The sequence below is a fragment of the Scylla paramamosain genome, chromosome 2 (genome assembly GCF_035594125.1).
Source record: "Scylla paramamosain isolate STU-SP2022 chromosome 2, ASM3559412v1, whole genome shotgun sequence".
NCBI classification, from domain to species: Eukaryota; Metazoa; Arthropoda; class Malacostraca; order Decapoda; family Portunidae; genus Scylla; species Scylla paramamosain.
In genome coordinates, this window is record NC_087152.1 from 8,798,015 (window position 1) to 8,812,500 (window position 14,486).

The 14,486-nt window shown below is 42.3% G+C and overlaps 1 protein-coding gene across 1 annotated transcript in view; it reads left to right on the forward strand.

Annotated features, from left to right (window-relative positions):
- The window catches only part of LOC135109689 (uncharacterized), a 185,008-nt gene that overhangs the window by 2,242 nt on the left and 168,280 nt on the right, over window positions 1–14,486 (forward strand). Inside the window, exon 2 of the mRNA XM_064021254.1 lies at window positions 2,494–2,557. Coding sequence (XP_063877324.1) covers window positions 2,494–2,557 — 64 coding nt within the window. The remainder of the gene's footprint in view (window positions 1–2,493; window positions 2,558–14,486) is intronic.

The following is a 14,486-nucleotide window of genomic DNA, read 5'->3' on the forward strand; positions in this document are numbered from 1 at the left end:
TTATAATTGCTGGCCTGACGTTTTATCACATGGTATTTAATCATAACACAGCTGTCGAATGTGATCCATTATGTCATAATCGTACAAATGGTGATAAGAATTTGAGCTACAGCACCTGTTCTGCCATACCCTGCCGGCACAAACACTTCCACCTCCACGAACAGCAGCAAATACAGCAGTGAAAGCGGCACCAAACACAACACCCATAACACCAACAAAACCAACACACTACTCGTCAACTCTCACGCCATTGCAAAGCCTACTTCACACACGCACTCACCCACCCACACACACCCACCCACACACACACACACACACACACACAGACACACACACACACACACACACACACACACACACACACACACACTCACACACACACACACCAGGTGGCGAGGCCGTGCAGGTACCTCAGGCAAGCTCACGAATCCTATCCTGAAATCCTATTGTCAGTTAATGAAATCTTGGCCCCATTCGGAATTCAATCCTATTTGGCTGAGAAAAAGGGATGGAAAGCCTTATTGGATCTTGGCGGGCCCATCTGTAGGCAACCGGCCCACCACGCTCTCAGTATTATGCCCTGGCGATAAAATACACGAGTTCAGAGGTAGTGAGGAACTGCAGCAAGTCAGCACACGTTGTTGGGGGGGAAAAAGTGCACTGAGCAGAGAGGTTCCGGGAATGAAGAAGAAGAAAGGCAGGGATGCTTTCAACACCCCAGGAGGTTGAAGTTCTGATATCCTGAGTCCGTGTGAAGGCGTGGAAAGGTCTGAAGAGGTAACGAGGGGTATAAGTGACAGGTGGGAGTAGTGGGTGTTGGTGTAGGGATTATGAATAAGATACAGGTGGAAGAGTGTTGGTGTTGAGCGGAAGGTTTGAGTGTGTTGGCTAGAATGCGGTTGTTTGGGAAAGGGGTAAAAAGGAAAGGAAAGGTGTGTAAGAGGATTAGAGAGAGAGAGAGAGAGAGAGAGAGAGAGAGAGAGAGAGAGAGAGAGAGAGAGAGAGAGAGAGAGAGAGAGAGAGAGACCACTGGGATAAGGAGGAAACTAAGGTGATTTCCAGAGACTCACTTCGGAGCACACGCAAATCATCGAGGGGCATTAAGACCTGAACTAATTAAGGCCTGAACTAATTGGCTTCCTTCTCCTACGCAGGTCCTCCTCTTCTTCCTTGTATTCTCCTTCTCCTCCTTATCCTCCCCTTCTTCTTCTACCTCTTCTTCTTCATCTTCTTCTTCTTCTTCTTCTTCTTCTTCTTCTTCTTCTTCTTCTTCTTCTTCTTCTTCTTCCTCTTCTCTTTTATCTTCTTCTTTTTCTTCTTCTCCTTCTTTTCTTTTTCTTCTTCTATGTTGTTGTTGATGTTGTTGTTGTTGTTGTTGTTGTTGTTGTTGTTGTTGTTGTTGTTGTTGTTGTTGTTGTTATTTTTGTTGTTTTTCTTTTGTTGTTCTTACTCTTACTCCTTACTCTTCTTTCATCTTTCTGTTTGATGTGTCAAAGTGTCTTAAAATATATATGTATATATTTCAGTTATTTTCATCCTCTGAAAATGTTGTTTTATCTCAAATGTTTTATTTTATATATTTTCTCTTCGAAATTTTTAACTGTTTGTGAAGGAGCAGATACCATATTTTCTTGAACCCTTTGGTGCATATTATACTCTTCGTGTTTATTTTCATTTTACTCAGATTGTAATATATATTCTAAAGTTTCTCAACAAAGATGCATTTTTGCAATGTGACACAGCACAGAATCAATAATATGTTTTGTGTTTATAAAGACCTTCCATTTCCTTGATTCCCTTGATTTCTTCCGAGTCGTAGGCAGGAGACTGGGAAACAAATGGTGTTAGTGGGCCTTATTTTCCCTCATTGCAAAATACTGCATTCACTTCCACTGTGTTCAATTTTGCATGTCACGTCCTCTGATCTGCTAAGTATCTATAAATTATCAGGTATTCTAAGATTGCCAGCAGATCAGAACATTTAAGGCCAATGTATTTAAAGTTTACCCTCAGTGTTAAGTCCTGTGATCTGCAACTCATCCATCATTTGTTATTTATTTATTTATTCATTTTCATATTTCCAGCAGATTTAGAACACTTAAGACCACTGTATTTAGAGCTTGCCAACTGTCGCTAAGTCCCTTGATCTGGAAGGAATCTATCAAATTATCAGATATTTTAAGACTTCCAACAGATCTGAAGACTTAAGACTATTGCGTTTATAGTTTGCCATCAGTGTCTAGTCTTCTGATCTGAAAAGAATTGTCAAGTATTTTAAGATTTCCAGCAGGACAGAACATCTCAGACCATCCAATGCGATGTTCTTTGATCTGCAAAGAATCCATCAGACTGTCAGGTATTTTAAGCAGATTGACAACAGATTAGGACACTTACGACTGAGGAAGAATATAAAGCACAATGAAACTGGGTGCAGAAAGTTATTCAGTTCTAACCAAAACTATACCACAACTTGAATTCTTTTTCTTTCCGCAGAATACTGTGGTGTGTGGCGCTGGTGTTGGCCGCGGCGGTTGTGGTGACGGTGAAAGGTGTGAAGGTAGGTGGTTGTCTTAGGTGTTGTGGATATGTTAGTATATTCGTGTGTTGGGAAGGGATCGGGAGACTGAACTGAGGGTGACAACAAGGACTGGGAGGGAAGTGATGGTGAAGGAAAGGTTTTTCTCTATCAATTCTCCCTACCTAAACTTCACTCATTAATTTTTCCAGTGAGAAACTCCTCAACCTAACCTAACTTAGCCCAATCCAACCCAACCCAACCCAACCCAACCCAACCCAACCAAACCAAACCAAACCAACCCAACACAACACAACACAACACAACACAACACAACACAACACAACACAACACAACTCAACTCAACTCAACTCAACTCAACTCAACTCAACTCAACTCAACTCAACTCAACTCAACTCAACTCAACTCAACTCAACTCAACTCAACTCAACTCAACTCAACTCAACTCAACTCAACTCAACTCAACTCAACTCAACTCAACTCAACTCAACTCAACTCAACCCAACACTATACAACACAACACAACCCAACCTAACCCAACCCAACCCAACTCAACTCAACTCAACTCAACTCAACTCAACTCAACTCAACCCACAACTCAACTCAACTCAACTCAACTCAACTCAACCCACAACTCAACTCAACCCACAACTCAACTCAACTCAACTCATCTCATCTTATCTTATCTTATCTTATCTTATCTTATCTTTTCTCATCTCATCTCATCTCATCTCATCTCATCTCATCTCATCTCATCTCATCTCATCTCATCTCAACTCAACTCAACTCAACTCAACTCAACCCAACCCAACCCAACTCAACTCAACTTAACCTAATGTAACTTAGCCTATCTAAACCTAGCGAAACCTAACCTCATACCCTAACTTAACATATCACAAGAGGAATTAGATCACAGAAACAATTGTAGAGGAGAAAATCTTGTTAGTCTAATGTTCATGGGGAAAATATACCTGAGAAAACTTAATGAAGGAAGAAAAAAACATTTATTTTCTTATCTTTCTTTCCTCTTTTGATTCGCTGATGATGATTGCGTTGGCATTTTATTGATGATGGATAAAATAGCGGTGGAAGAATAGTGAAGAAAGTGGTGGTTATGGCAGTGGTTATTTGTGGTTATTTGCAGGTGGTGGCAGTACAGGGCGTATAATGATGGTGATGTTAGTAATACGAGTAATAATGGTACTAGGGGTGGTGGTGCAGTGGTAGTGGTGGTGATGACTGGGTGGGCTGTAATAGTGATGAGAAAGGTCACGGCAGCGGCGGCAGTGATGGTAATGGAAGAGGGAGGGCACGAAACAAAGGGTGCAACCGAAGTGCGAGGTCGAAAAAAAGGAAAGAAAAAAAGTGAGAGGAAAAAAAGGGAAACAAAGCACGCAAACTGGCGATTTATTTTTCAAACACTTGTCTTTTATTTATTTGTTCGCTACCAGCATCATCCGAATGCTCAGTGAGAAGGAGGAGGACGAGGAGGACGAGGAGGACGAGAGGAGGATAAATGGAGGGGGAACCAGGAGCTGAACATCGCGTAAGGGTGCGCAAACACACAGACACACACACACACACACACACACACACACACACACACACACACACAAAGGGCCGATTCTCCCGCAGCGACGAGCCAGATTGCCGCCCTAACAGCCCCTCGTCACCGCCGCTTTCTCATTCCCTAAATATCTTGAATTTTGGTCTGTGAATCTGGTCATTAATTCGCTCGCCTCATGTGTATGCTAATGGCTGGGCAGGGGGCGGGGCAGGGGGCGCGGAGGGGGTCGTGGGAGATTCGTGGGGGGCGGCGTACCTTCCTCTTTACAGGATTGCCGCCCTTAAGAGCACCGCGGCACCCTTCCCTCTCCCTCTCCCTCTCTCCTCCTGGCCTCTCTCCCGCACTAATCACGACCCCACTGCCATCAATCATGCCTCGGTCATGCCTAAATTGATATCAAGCACGCCTGTACGCGCTCACGCACACGCAGGCGCGACCTCAGATGGGAGTAGCTACACACAGAGATACTCAACACACACACACACACACACACACAAACACACACACACACACACACACACACACACACACACACACACTCACACTCTCACACACACACACACACACACACACACACACGCACACACACCACTGCATATTAATAAGAATCCTATTTTTTTATTATTTGATAAGGATGAGAGGAAATTTTAATTATAATGATGATAGTAGTAATAGTAATAGGAATACTATTTTTTAGATAATTTGGTGTTGATGAGAGGAAATAATAATGATAATGGTAGTAGTAGTAGTAGGAAGAGTAGTAGTAGTAGTAGCAGTAGTGGTAGTAGTAGCAGTCGCGGTAGCAAGAGTAGTAAGGATGATGATGCTAATGTTAACAGGTTTTAACTTTAAATGGCCCATGTGAGTGTGTGCGTGTGGTGGGGAGATGAGTGAGTGCGTGTGGTGGTGGATGAGTGAGTGCGTGTGCAATCCCGCTTTGGTCTTTCATCACACTCCGTTTCTCTCGTTCCATCACCGAAAATAATAAGAGCCTTAAAATGAATGCAAAGACAGAATATAATACTTGATGGACTGAAATGTACTTCTTAATTATAATGATTAGAAAATGAAATCAGTTTTAAAGAGAAAGGGAATTACGGCGAATTTTATGTTAAAAGTAGATACAAATATTCATGCAAGAGTTGAGAATGAAAGTAGGTAAAATCATCATCATCACAACCCACCATTTCACCATTACCATTACCATTACCATTACCACTCATCATTTCATCACAATCCATTCAATTCATAACTTCACAGCAACCCGTTTCTTCATCTCCAGACTTATCACTTCACATTTCATCACTTCACTTCATCACACCTTATCACCATTCATAGCTTCATCGCAACCCATTATTTATTCACCACCCATCATTTCACCATTACTCATCACTTTACCGCAAAATGTAACCATCACTTCATCACACCCCATCACTCCCATCACCACCTATGACTTTTCTTTCATACTCAGAGGAACACTTATCACCACATGCTCCCATCACACTCCCATCACCAGTGACCACCGCGCACCATCACCACCCTCCCCCATTGCCACTCATCATCACTTATCACACATCACCTTCCATCACGGATTTCAGCCTCCGTCACTCACCTTCACCATCACCAGCAATCTGTTTCTCCTTCATCATCTATCACTTATCATCATTCATCACTTCATTCTTATGTTTTTACTACTACCATACTACTACTACTACTACTACTACTACTACTACTACTACTACTACTACTACTACTACTACTACTACTACTACTACTACTATTACTACTACTACTACTACTACTACTACTACTACTACAATAACGACGACAAGTCACATCTACTACTACTGCTACTACTAGTACTACTATAATAACGACAACAACAAAAACAACAATAACTACTGCTGCTACTATTGCTATTGGTAAACCTGGAACTCCCTGCCTGCTTCTGTATTTCCACCTTCCTACGACTTGAACTCCTTCAAGAGGGAGGTTTCAAGAAACTTATCCTTCAATTTTTGACTGCCGTTTGGGACCCTATTCAGAGACCGTCATCTCAGTGGACGTTTTTTTTTTTTCAATTAGATTTTATGTTGCCCTTGGCCGGTGACCCTCCTACATAAAAAAAAAAAATATTACTAATACTACTATAATAACAACAAAACAACAACAACAACAACAACAACAACAACAACAACAACAACAACAACTACTACTACTACTACTACTACTACTACTACTACTACTACTACTACTACTACTACTACTACTACTACTAGTAATATTAATAATAATGATAATAATCCTTTTCATCTTGTTTGCTCCCATCATCGTCATCTTCGTGTTGTTGATGTTGTTGTTGCTGTTGTTGTTGTTGTTGTTGTTGTTGTTGTTGTTGTTGTTGTTGTCGTTGTTGTTGTTGTTGTTGTTGTTGTTGTGCAGGCAGACTTGAGCAAGGAGGAGACGTGAGGTTTCCTCGAGGGAATCTGGAGTAAATCTAACTTGAAATTGCTTCGTAGTTAGATAGTTAGGGTCGAATATTGCCAGTAAGGTATATACCGTGATTCCCTCTCCTCCTCCTCCTCCTCCTCCTCCTCCTCCTCCTCCTCCTCCTCCTCCTCCTCCTCTTCTCTTCCTCTTAGTTTCTTATTCCTTATCCTTCCTCTCCTCGTTCTACACCTCTTTCCTCTTTCTTTTTCGATTTTCCTTGGTTTTTCTCCTCTTTTCCTCGCGAGTTCGTCGTCGTCGTCGTCCTCTTTGTCATCGTCCTCCTCGTTTTCCTTCTTACTACCTGTTTCGTCCCTTATCTTCTACTCTCTTCTTCCTTCTCCCGTTTTCTCCTCCTCCTCCTCCTCCTTGAAGTTGGTGAAATATCTGGTCGGAGTGGCGTTGCATCAGATTGTTGAACCGTGCAGCCATAACCACCAGCCAGAAAACTCGAGTCACACCCTCAGTCCCTGGTCGCCTCCTCGCCCGCACCACCCGCCCGAATCACCCGGCCTCCACTGCTGCTCCCTCGCCCTCCAGCCTTCTCACCGGCGCCCTTTAAGGAGGAAATGTGAGCGTGTTGCGGGATACAGACATTGGCACAAATTCAGGGGCGGTTGTGAGCGGAGAGGGCGGTTGTGAGCCAATTAGTGTAGCTCCGTCAAATGACCCTCTCAGTCAGCGCTCACACCCGTGGTTCCCTTGCCCCTTGCTAGCCAGCCAGCCAGACAGCCAGACAGCCCTCCCTGCCCACCACCACACCAACACAAGCGAAAACAGACCAGAGGACCTGAGACCCAAACTATGACACGTTAGGTCAAACCATTCCATACTATTGACTAGAAGGGACGTGACTGTTTTATATGATTTTATGTTATTCTATGGTATATCAGACCTTAAAATGCTGTCTTTATATCACTAATACTGAGACGATGAGGTCTTAACTGTGCTACGCTAGGTCAGACCATTTTCTATTAAAGTGATTAGACTAGAAGGGACTCGACTGTACCGTCTGATAATTTCAGATAATTTCAGACTGAATCAGACCATGAAATACCGCCATATATAGTTAGTACAGGAAAGACGAGTTACTGATTACAGACTATGCCACTCCAAGATGGGCAATTTCAGACTTAAGTGTATCACATAATTTTAGATTATGCCAAAACAGACAGTAATTATTTAGTTTTTTTAGGTTATTGTTCTAAAAAAGATAATTTTATGTTACTATACTTGGTTTGTTTTGTAGAAAAATAACAGTGGATCTTGCTGGAATGAAATAAATGTTGCCTCAGTTTATTTTATATTGAGAGAACAACTATACTTGTTCACGTTAGCCTTATTCAGGTAAATATAACAGACACCCTATCCTACACCACACCACACCACAACAAAATGGAAGTACGCACCAGACAAAAAAAAAAAAAAAAAAAATCGTTGCCAAGATAACAGATTGCAATTAGATTCACTTTAATCTGGACTAGAGGAGTCTCTCTCTCTCTCTCTCTCTCTCTCTCTCTCTCTCTCTCTCTGCAAAGCACTAGCAAGGCAGTAATCATATTTTCCTTTCTTTTGACCTTACTTTTAGTTCCTTGCTTCTCTATTTTCCCCTTTTTGTTTTCGCTTCTACATTCACATCCTCACTGTCTCTCTTTGTCGCTTTGTGTGTGTGTGTGTGTGTGTGTGTGTGTGTGTGTTGCAGGAAAATAAAAACAAGAAAACATTATCATTTTGCTGTTGTGGAGTGTTTCACGTTTGTATTTTTTTTCTTTTTTCGCTCCTCCTCCTCCTCCTCCTCCTCCTCCTCTTCCAGTCCACACAAGGTTCACACGGCGTCTCCAGGCAAGACAGGTTGGGATGGAATGAAGGAAAACTCTTATAACGTTTACCTCAAGTGTTACGAGCTGGGAGTTGCTCTTCTCGCTTTAGATATTTTGTTGAAGCGAGGGGCAGTTTATCCGGTAGCATTTCGGTTGAAGATACTGCAGTTGTATTTCTACTCTTTGTTTTGATTCAAAAGAAATGCTTTAATATAATGTTGCTCTTCCTCGCACAGCCATTTATGAAGAATTATTTAGTTAGTTAAATTATTATCTGCATGAAAAAGTTTGCTGGCGGCCTCGCTAACTTTCCGAAAGATTTAGACTTTTTCATGCCTCGTAATTTTTAACTTTTACTATAAGGTTTGCTGCGCCATTGATTAATTAATTTAACTTTTCTCCAAAGAACCTGGTTGGTAGTGGCGGGCCCGCGAGGCAGCCAGGACGTGACTTAGGTGTGGTGCGTGTGCCACACCTCAGCCACACTCATAAATTGCATAACTTTGGCGTAATGAACCTCAACTGCGTGATGCCAGCACCGCCATATTCAGAGCTGGCTGAGTAGCCGTGGCTGTGAACGTAGCAGTATCATTGGTGCTTTGGATGTACGATTGCGATAAGTGATTATGTCATATTCACAATGTTTCAGATAAAAAAGAAGCGTCTAGCAACTACCTCCAACTTTCCATCCTCATATCGTCATAGTATTTATGGATCGCTTAATGGAAGACAATTAATAAGTCTGTACACTAGTTTCTATCCGTTTTATGGTCAAGATGTTAGCTGGACTTTGTGACCACAATTTGGGAAAACTGTACTATACATTATCTTTTTTTTTTTTTTTTAACATAATACACTTTCCTTTCATGAGACCACGTGTTACAGACTGATGACTTTTTTTTTCCCCTTTTCTTAATAGTTACAATACCTTTTACACTTTCATTAGTTTTCTCGTTGTCTTTATGTGTAATTTAGTCCCTTTGGTTTCCGGTGAGGGAAGGACATTCATCACGACACACTCTTCAGCACAGCATACATTCATCCCATGAGTCATTATGTAAATGTATTGTGATAAATGAATACACCGAAACACAGTACCGTGCATAACAGTTCACCGCGTGTAATTTTTCGTTCCGTCACAAGCAAGGCGCGGGCGACACAGCCAAACCTCCGTCACAATGCACACGTTTAATTTACATGAGGCGGTCGTTTGAACAATACACAGCGTACAAACAATACTCGTCACGCTGCTGGTGTACACAGCTTTAGGTGACTTAATCGCGCTGATGAATAGACACAGGTACGCGTGACTTTTAGGTAATGAGCGCAATGACAATGGTAAACGCCACCAGTTTTTAATGCCCCCTATCAATGTGTTCTCAAAACAGTGTGCATTAAACATATATTGGTAGCAATGCTTGAAACAGAGGCTTTCCACTGAGATGAAAGGAAAAGAAATCATGAACTCCAGGTTTTTCAGTAACTCATATTAATATGCTCTCGATAAAATGTAAAATTAACATATTTTCATCGCTCCTTCAAACAGAAGCTTCCTACTGAGATGGAAAGAAGAGAGAATACTTCCCACTGAGATGAAAGAAGACAAGAATACTCGATTAGTTTCCCGCTGCGATGAAAGGATGATAAAACACTTAGCCTCCCTTCCCTCACCTCTTCCGGCGGCGTGCATGGCTGAGCCGCGCGTGGCTGAGGACATGGCGCGTGGCAGAAGCGAGCGGGGTGCCTCCCTCTCCCTCTCTCTCTTCTCTCACTCTTGCAGTGACATGACCTCAAGCAACAAAAAGCACCATAACGTCGTTGTTTTTTTGGATTAAAATTCGTAATATCGTTATGTTATATTCACCTTCGTGGGGAAAAAGTAATACATGATACTAAAAACAGTGACGCGAATTTTTTTTGATGTTGATATTTTTCTCTTGTTGAAATGCGTAATGCCGTTGTTTTCCACGGCGTTTTCTTCGCCTCACAGGAAAAAATAAAGTTAACTAATGTATTCTCCCATGATTTTAGGAGAGAGAGAGAGAGAGAGAGAGAGAGAGAGAGAGAGAGAGAGAGAGAGAGAGAGAGAGAGAGAGAGAGAGATTCGCTCTTCACAATATTCATTTCCTCCACACCTTTTGCTTAGAGTGTCGTCACAAGCTGTTCAGAGTTCCGCCCCCTGACAGAGTAATGCGTCATAGGGTCTGCCTTTTCTGCTGTGGTGTTCAGCTCATTGCATCTGTTATCATCAAATTAGCTCAAATGGGTAACAGCGTAATACTTCTTGATAGAAATAAGAAATACTTAATTTTTTCTCGGTTATATTTTATATTTACTCGGTGGATCTTCATAAACTCAGCGAAAAATAACGACTTGAAACATTTGTGATTTTCCCGGAATACCTTGACAAAGTTAACGAAAAATCAGATACGATTTTTAGTACCTAGTTTGCTCGGTGCATCTTGATAAACTTAGGAAAAGATCTCACATTTTTTTAATAGTTTTCTCGCCGTATCTTGACAAACTTGGTAAAAAAATAATCAAATATTTCATCATTCCCTCGGTGCTCGTCCTTCTATCGCCATTCTCAGGTGACACCACTCGTCACTATAGTCGCCACTGTTCTCGTCACTTTTCTCACCACTGCTCTCTCATCACCGTTCTCATCACTGTTTTCACCACTATTCTGCCGTTCTCTCATCAGTGTTCCCACCGCTGTTTTTTCATCACTGCTTTCATCACCGTTATCATCACTACCCTCAGTACTGATCTCACCACTGTTCTCATCACTGTTCTCACCATCGTCCTCGTCACCATTCTCTCTGCCTGACATCCCAGCCGCCACGTCTCCGCGAGTACCCAGATTTGCCTGCACGCTTGGACATGCCCGCAGCGAACACAGGTAGCGAGTAGCAGCTCCCCGCGTGTGGCGTTCCCTAGTCAATTGAGTTTCCTGTTACCACAACATCGCTGAGAATCCAACATGAATTGTGTGGATATTGGTAGACGTGTATCCTTGAGAGTGGTTTGACGTTTGCTGACAGTCCTTTGTGAATGTAGGTGTGTATAGGTGTTAGGTGTTAGGTGCTGACACCCCTTTGCGTGCATGTGTAGGTGTGACGGTGTAGGTGTTAGGTAGCGACACCCCCATTTATGTGTGTACTGTAGGTGTGTGTGTATGTGTCTTGGTGTTAGGTAGTGACAACCCTCTGTGTGTATATGTGTGTAGGTGAGTGTAGGTATAAGTGCGTGTGTGTACCTCTACCCCACAAAAAAGGTGGAAACATACACCTCCACAAGGCCGACGAGTACACAAAAGAAATCCATTAGCGAGAAGAGGCCTAGCGGGTGTTTCCGGGCACCACCTTCACCATCATTTTTCACCCTTTCCTCCCCTTGATTTATGGATTGCCTCGGCGTGCGGAGGGAGGGAGGAGAAGGGCGAGCAAGGCAAGGCAAGGCAGAGGGGAGGTAAGGGAAGGATGAGCATGAGGTGAAAGAGTACAGTTTGCGTGGGATGTGGTGTGGGAAGGTGGAAGTTTTTTAAGTGACCAGTGCCATCACCTCTCTCTCTCTCTCTCTCTCTCTCTCTCTCTCTCTCTCTCTCTCTCTCTCTCTCTCTCTCTCTCTCTCTCTCTTTACATTGCAGCCCCTCCTCATTCTTTTTCATCATTTTTTCTCTTTTTTTTCTTCTTTCTGCTATTTCTCTTATGTCCCTCTTTCCTTTCTTTCCCTTTTATTTTCTTTCCTTTTCCTCTTTTATTCTCATTCTTTTTCCCTCATTCGTCCTCCCCTCCGTTCCCTCTTTCAGTCTTTTTTTTCACTTCTGATCTTTTTTTTTTTTATCTTTCACACATCTATATATTTTATTCGTCATTTTTTTCCTTTGTTCTATTTCTTTCCCTTCTTTTGATTTTTTTCCAGTACATTTCTACATACTTTCCTCTTAGCCTACAAACTCCGGAACGTCAAAATCTCACAAGCCTCCTTTACCACCTACGTACTTTATCTAGAGGAGTGAGAGACGGAGGAGGAAGAAAACGAAAGGAAAGAGGGAGAAAGAGAGAAGAAGAGGACGGGGGGGAAGGGAAGGGAAACTGTAGGCGTCCAATCAGAAGGCTCATTCCGCTTCCCAAATTTGGTCCCCAGTGACAGCGATGATCACCTCGAAGGGAAGGACACACTCTCCAGGGCGCGTGCGTATCCCGTGTAAAGGACGAGGCGAGGGCGAAGGGAAGGTGACGAGGGCGTGTGAAGTGTGACCTCTCCTTGATGATATTTTTGGAGGCATGGGATTTGTGAGACTTGGAGGTTTTCTTCAGTTTTGTATCTAGATCATTATTGAGCTGTCTTGTTTTATCTTGTTAATTATGTATTCTGAAACACATTTATCTTTTGTAAAGTTTTCAAAGGGTACAACCACGATAAGTCGGATTCTAGTACGTATTTTTACTATTGAGGATGCAGCATACTTGTTAAATTATCAGTGCAAGAAATAAAATTACGAAAGCACCTTTGAAAAATCCAATAATTTCCCCCAAAGAAAAGCATATAGCCTCTTGAAAGTAAGCCATATAACACACTAAAAAGTTTGAGAATTCGGTCTTATTTTCATTAAGAAAAACGTTGTCTGTGTGACAAGCACAGACATGGTGCTCCTTAAAATTTTAAGCTTTACATAACTCTTCAGATTTTTAGCTTATTGAAAAGCAGCAAAGAGAAACAAATCGGTAAGTAAACAAATTAAGAGAGATAGAAACAGCGCTAGAGACAGATAAGCAAAAACACTCACAAACTCAGAGAGACAAAAGTACTAGAAACAACAGAAGACAGATGAACCAGAACACAAGAAGACAGAGACGGACAGAAATACCTCTTATCTCCCCCATCCTCCCCCACCACATACCGGGATGAAAGGAGGGGATGGCTCCTGGTCCGTGGTCTGAAGGCGGCTTGCTGGCCACCGCGCCTTTAATACTCCAGAAATGCATAGGAATGAGTAGTTAACGGAAGTGTGGCGAGGCGCTTGTTTCGTCTCAATGCCGCCGTTACCGTCGCCTCGGGGCCATCACAGATACTGTATGCCGTCGTCAGGCGCTCGGCCGTGTGTGTGTGTGTGTGTGTGTGTGTGTGTGTGTGTGTGTGTGTGGTTCTTACCATTCGTGTTTTGTTTCGTAATAAATTCTTATATGGTTGATTTTCTTTACGCTTACACATGTATTTACTGATTGATTTATAGGTATAGGGAAACTTGATTACGCTCGTAAGTCCAAAGTGATGTACATAAGCTTAATATATATTTTGTGTGCCTGTAATCTACGTATGTATCGTGCACTTTTTTTTTTGTATGTTTACTGATGAATGTAACAAGTAATTCATCTATACTGGGTAGACCTCCGGATACATTAATTGACATTTGTAAATTGAGAAAAAGCTGAATAAAATCATGGATGGAAACAATTAGTTAGTAAAACAAAGAAAACGGAAGGGAGACTTAGGTAAATGGATAGACGAAGAAAACTGTCAGTAGTGAAATGTGTGAGAGAAACCGTTATCGGTAGATGGAATAAGCTGATGAAGGAAAACAAGACGAAAAGAAAAAAAATCAAGGAAATGTAAGTAAACGCGTGAACGGTTTAAAACTATTTATGGCGAAATGCGTGCGAAGAACCATTATCCCCACACGGCCATTACATTCCTTCCCTGGGGACGGACACAGTAGGGGAGGGGACAAACACCATCATCTTTCTGTTGCTCCTGTATTTTCAGCGCTTTTCTCAGTTACACCCATTACGAGCATGTCTTTCACTACATCCATAAACCTTCTCTCATGTCCTCCTCTCTTTTTCTCCTGCCGGGTAGATCCTTCTCCGGCATCCTCCTCTTCACACACTCCACGTCTCTGCTCTTGACGTGCCCTAACCACCTCAGTTTCGCCTTTTTAGCTTTGTCCTCAAACTGACGTAAGAATACACGCATTGTATATCTGAAGTTCACATCACTGTCTTATTGTCTTGGGTTTCCTTCTTCACCACTGAAAGTCAAGATACATAGGACTTTTCGTATATTTTGCACC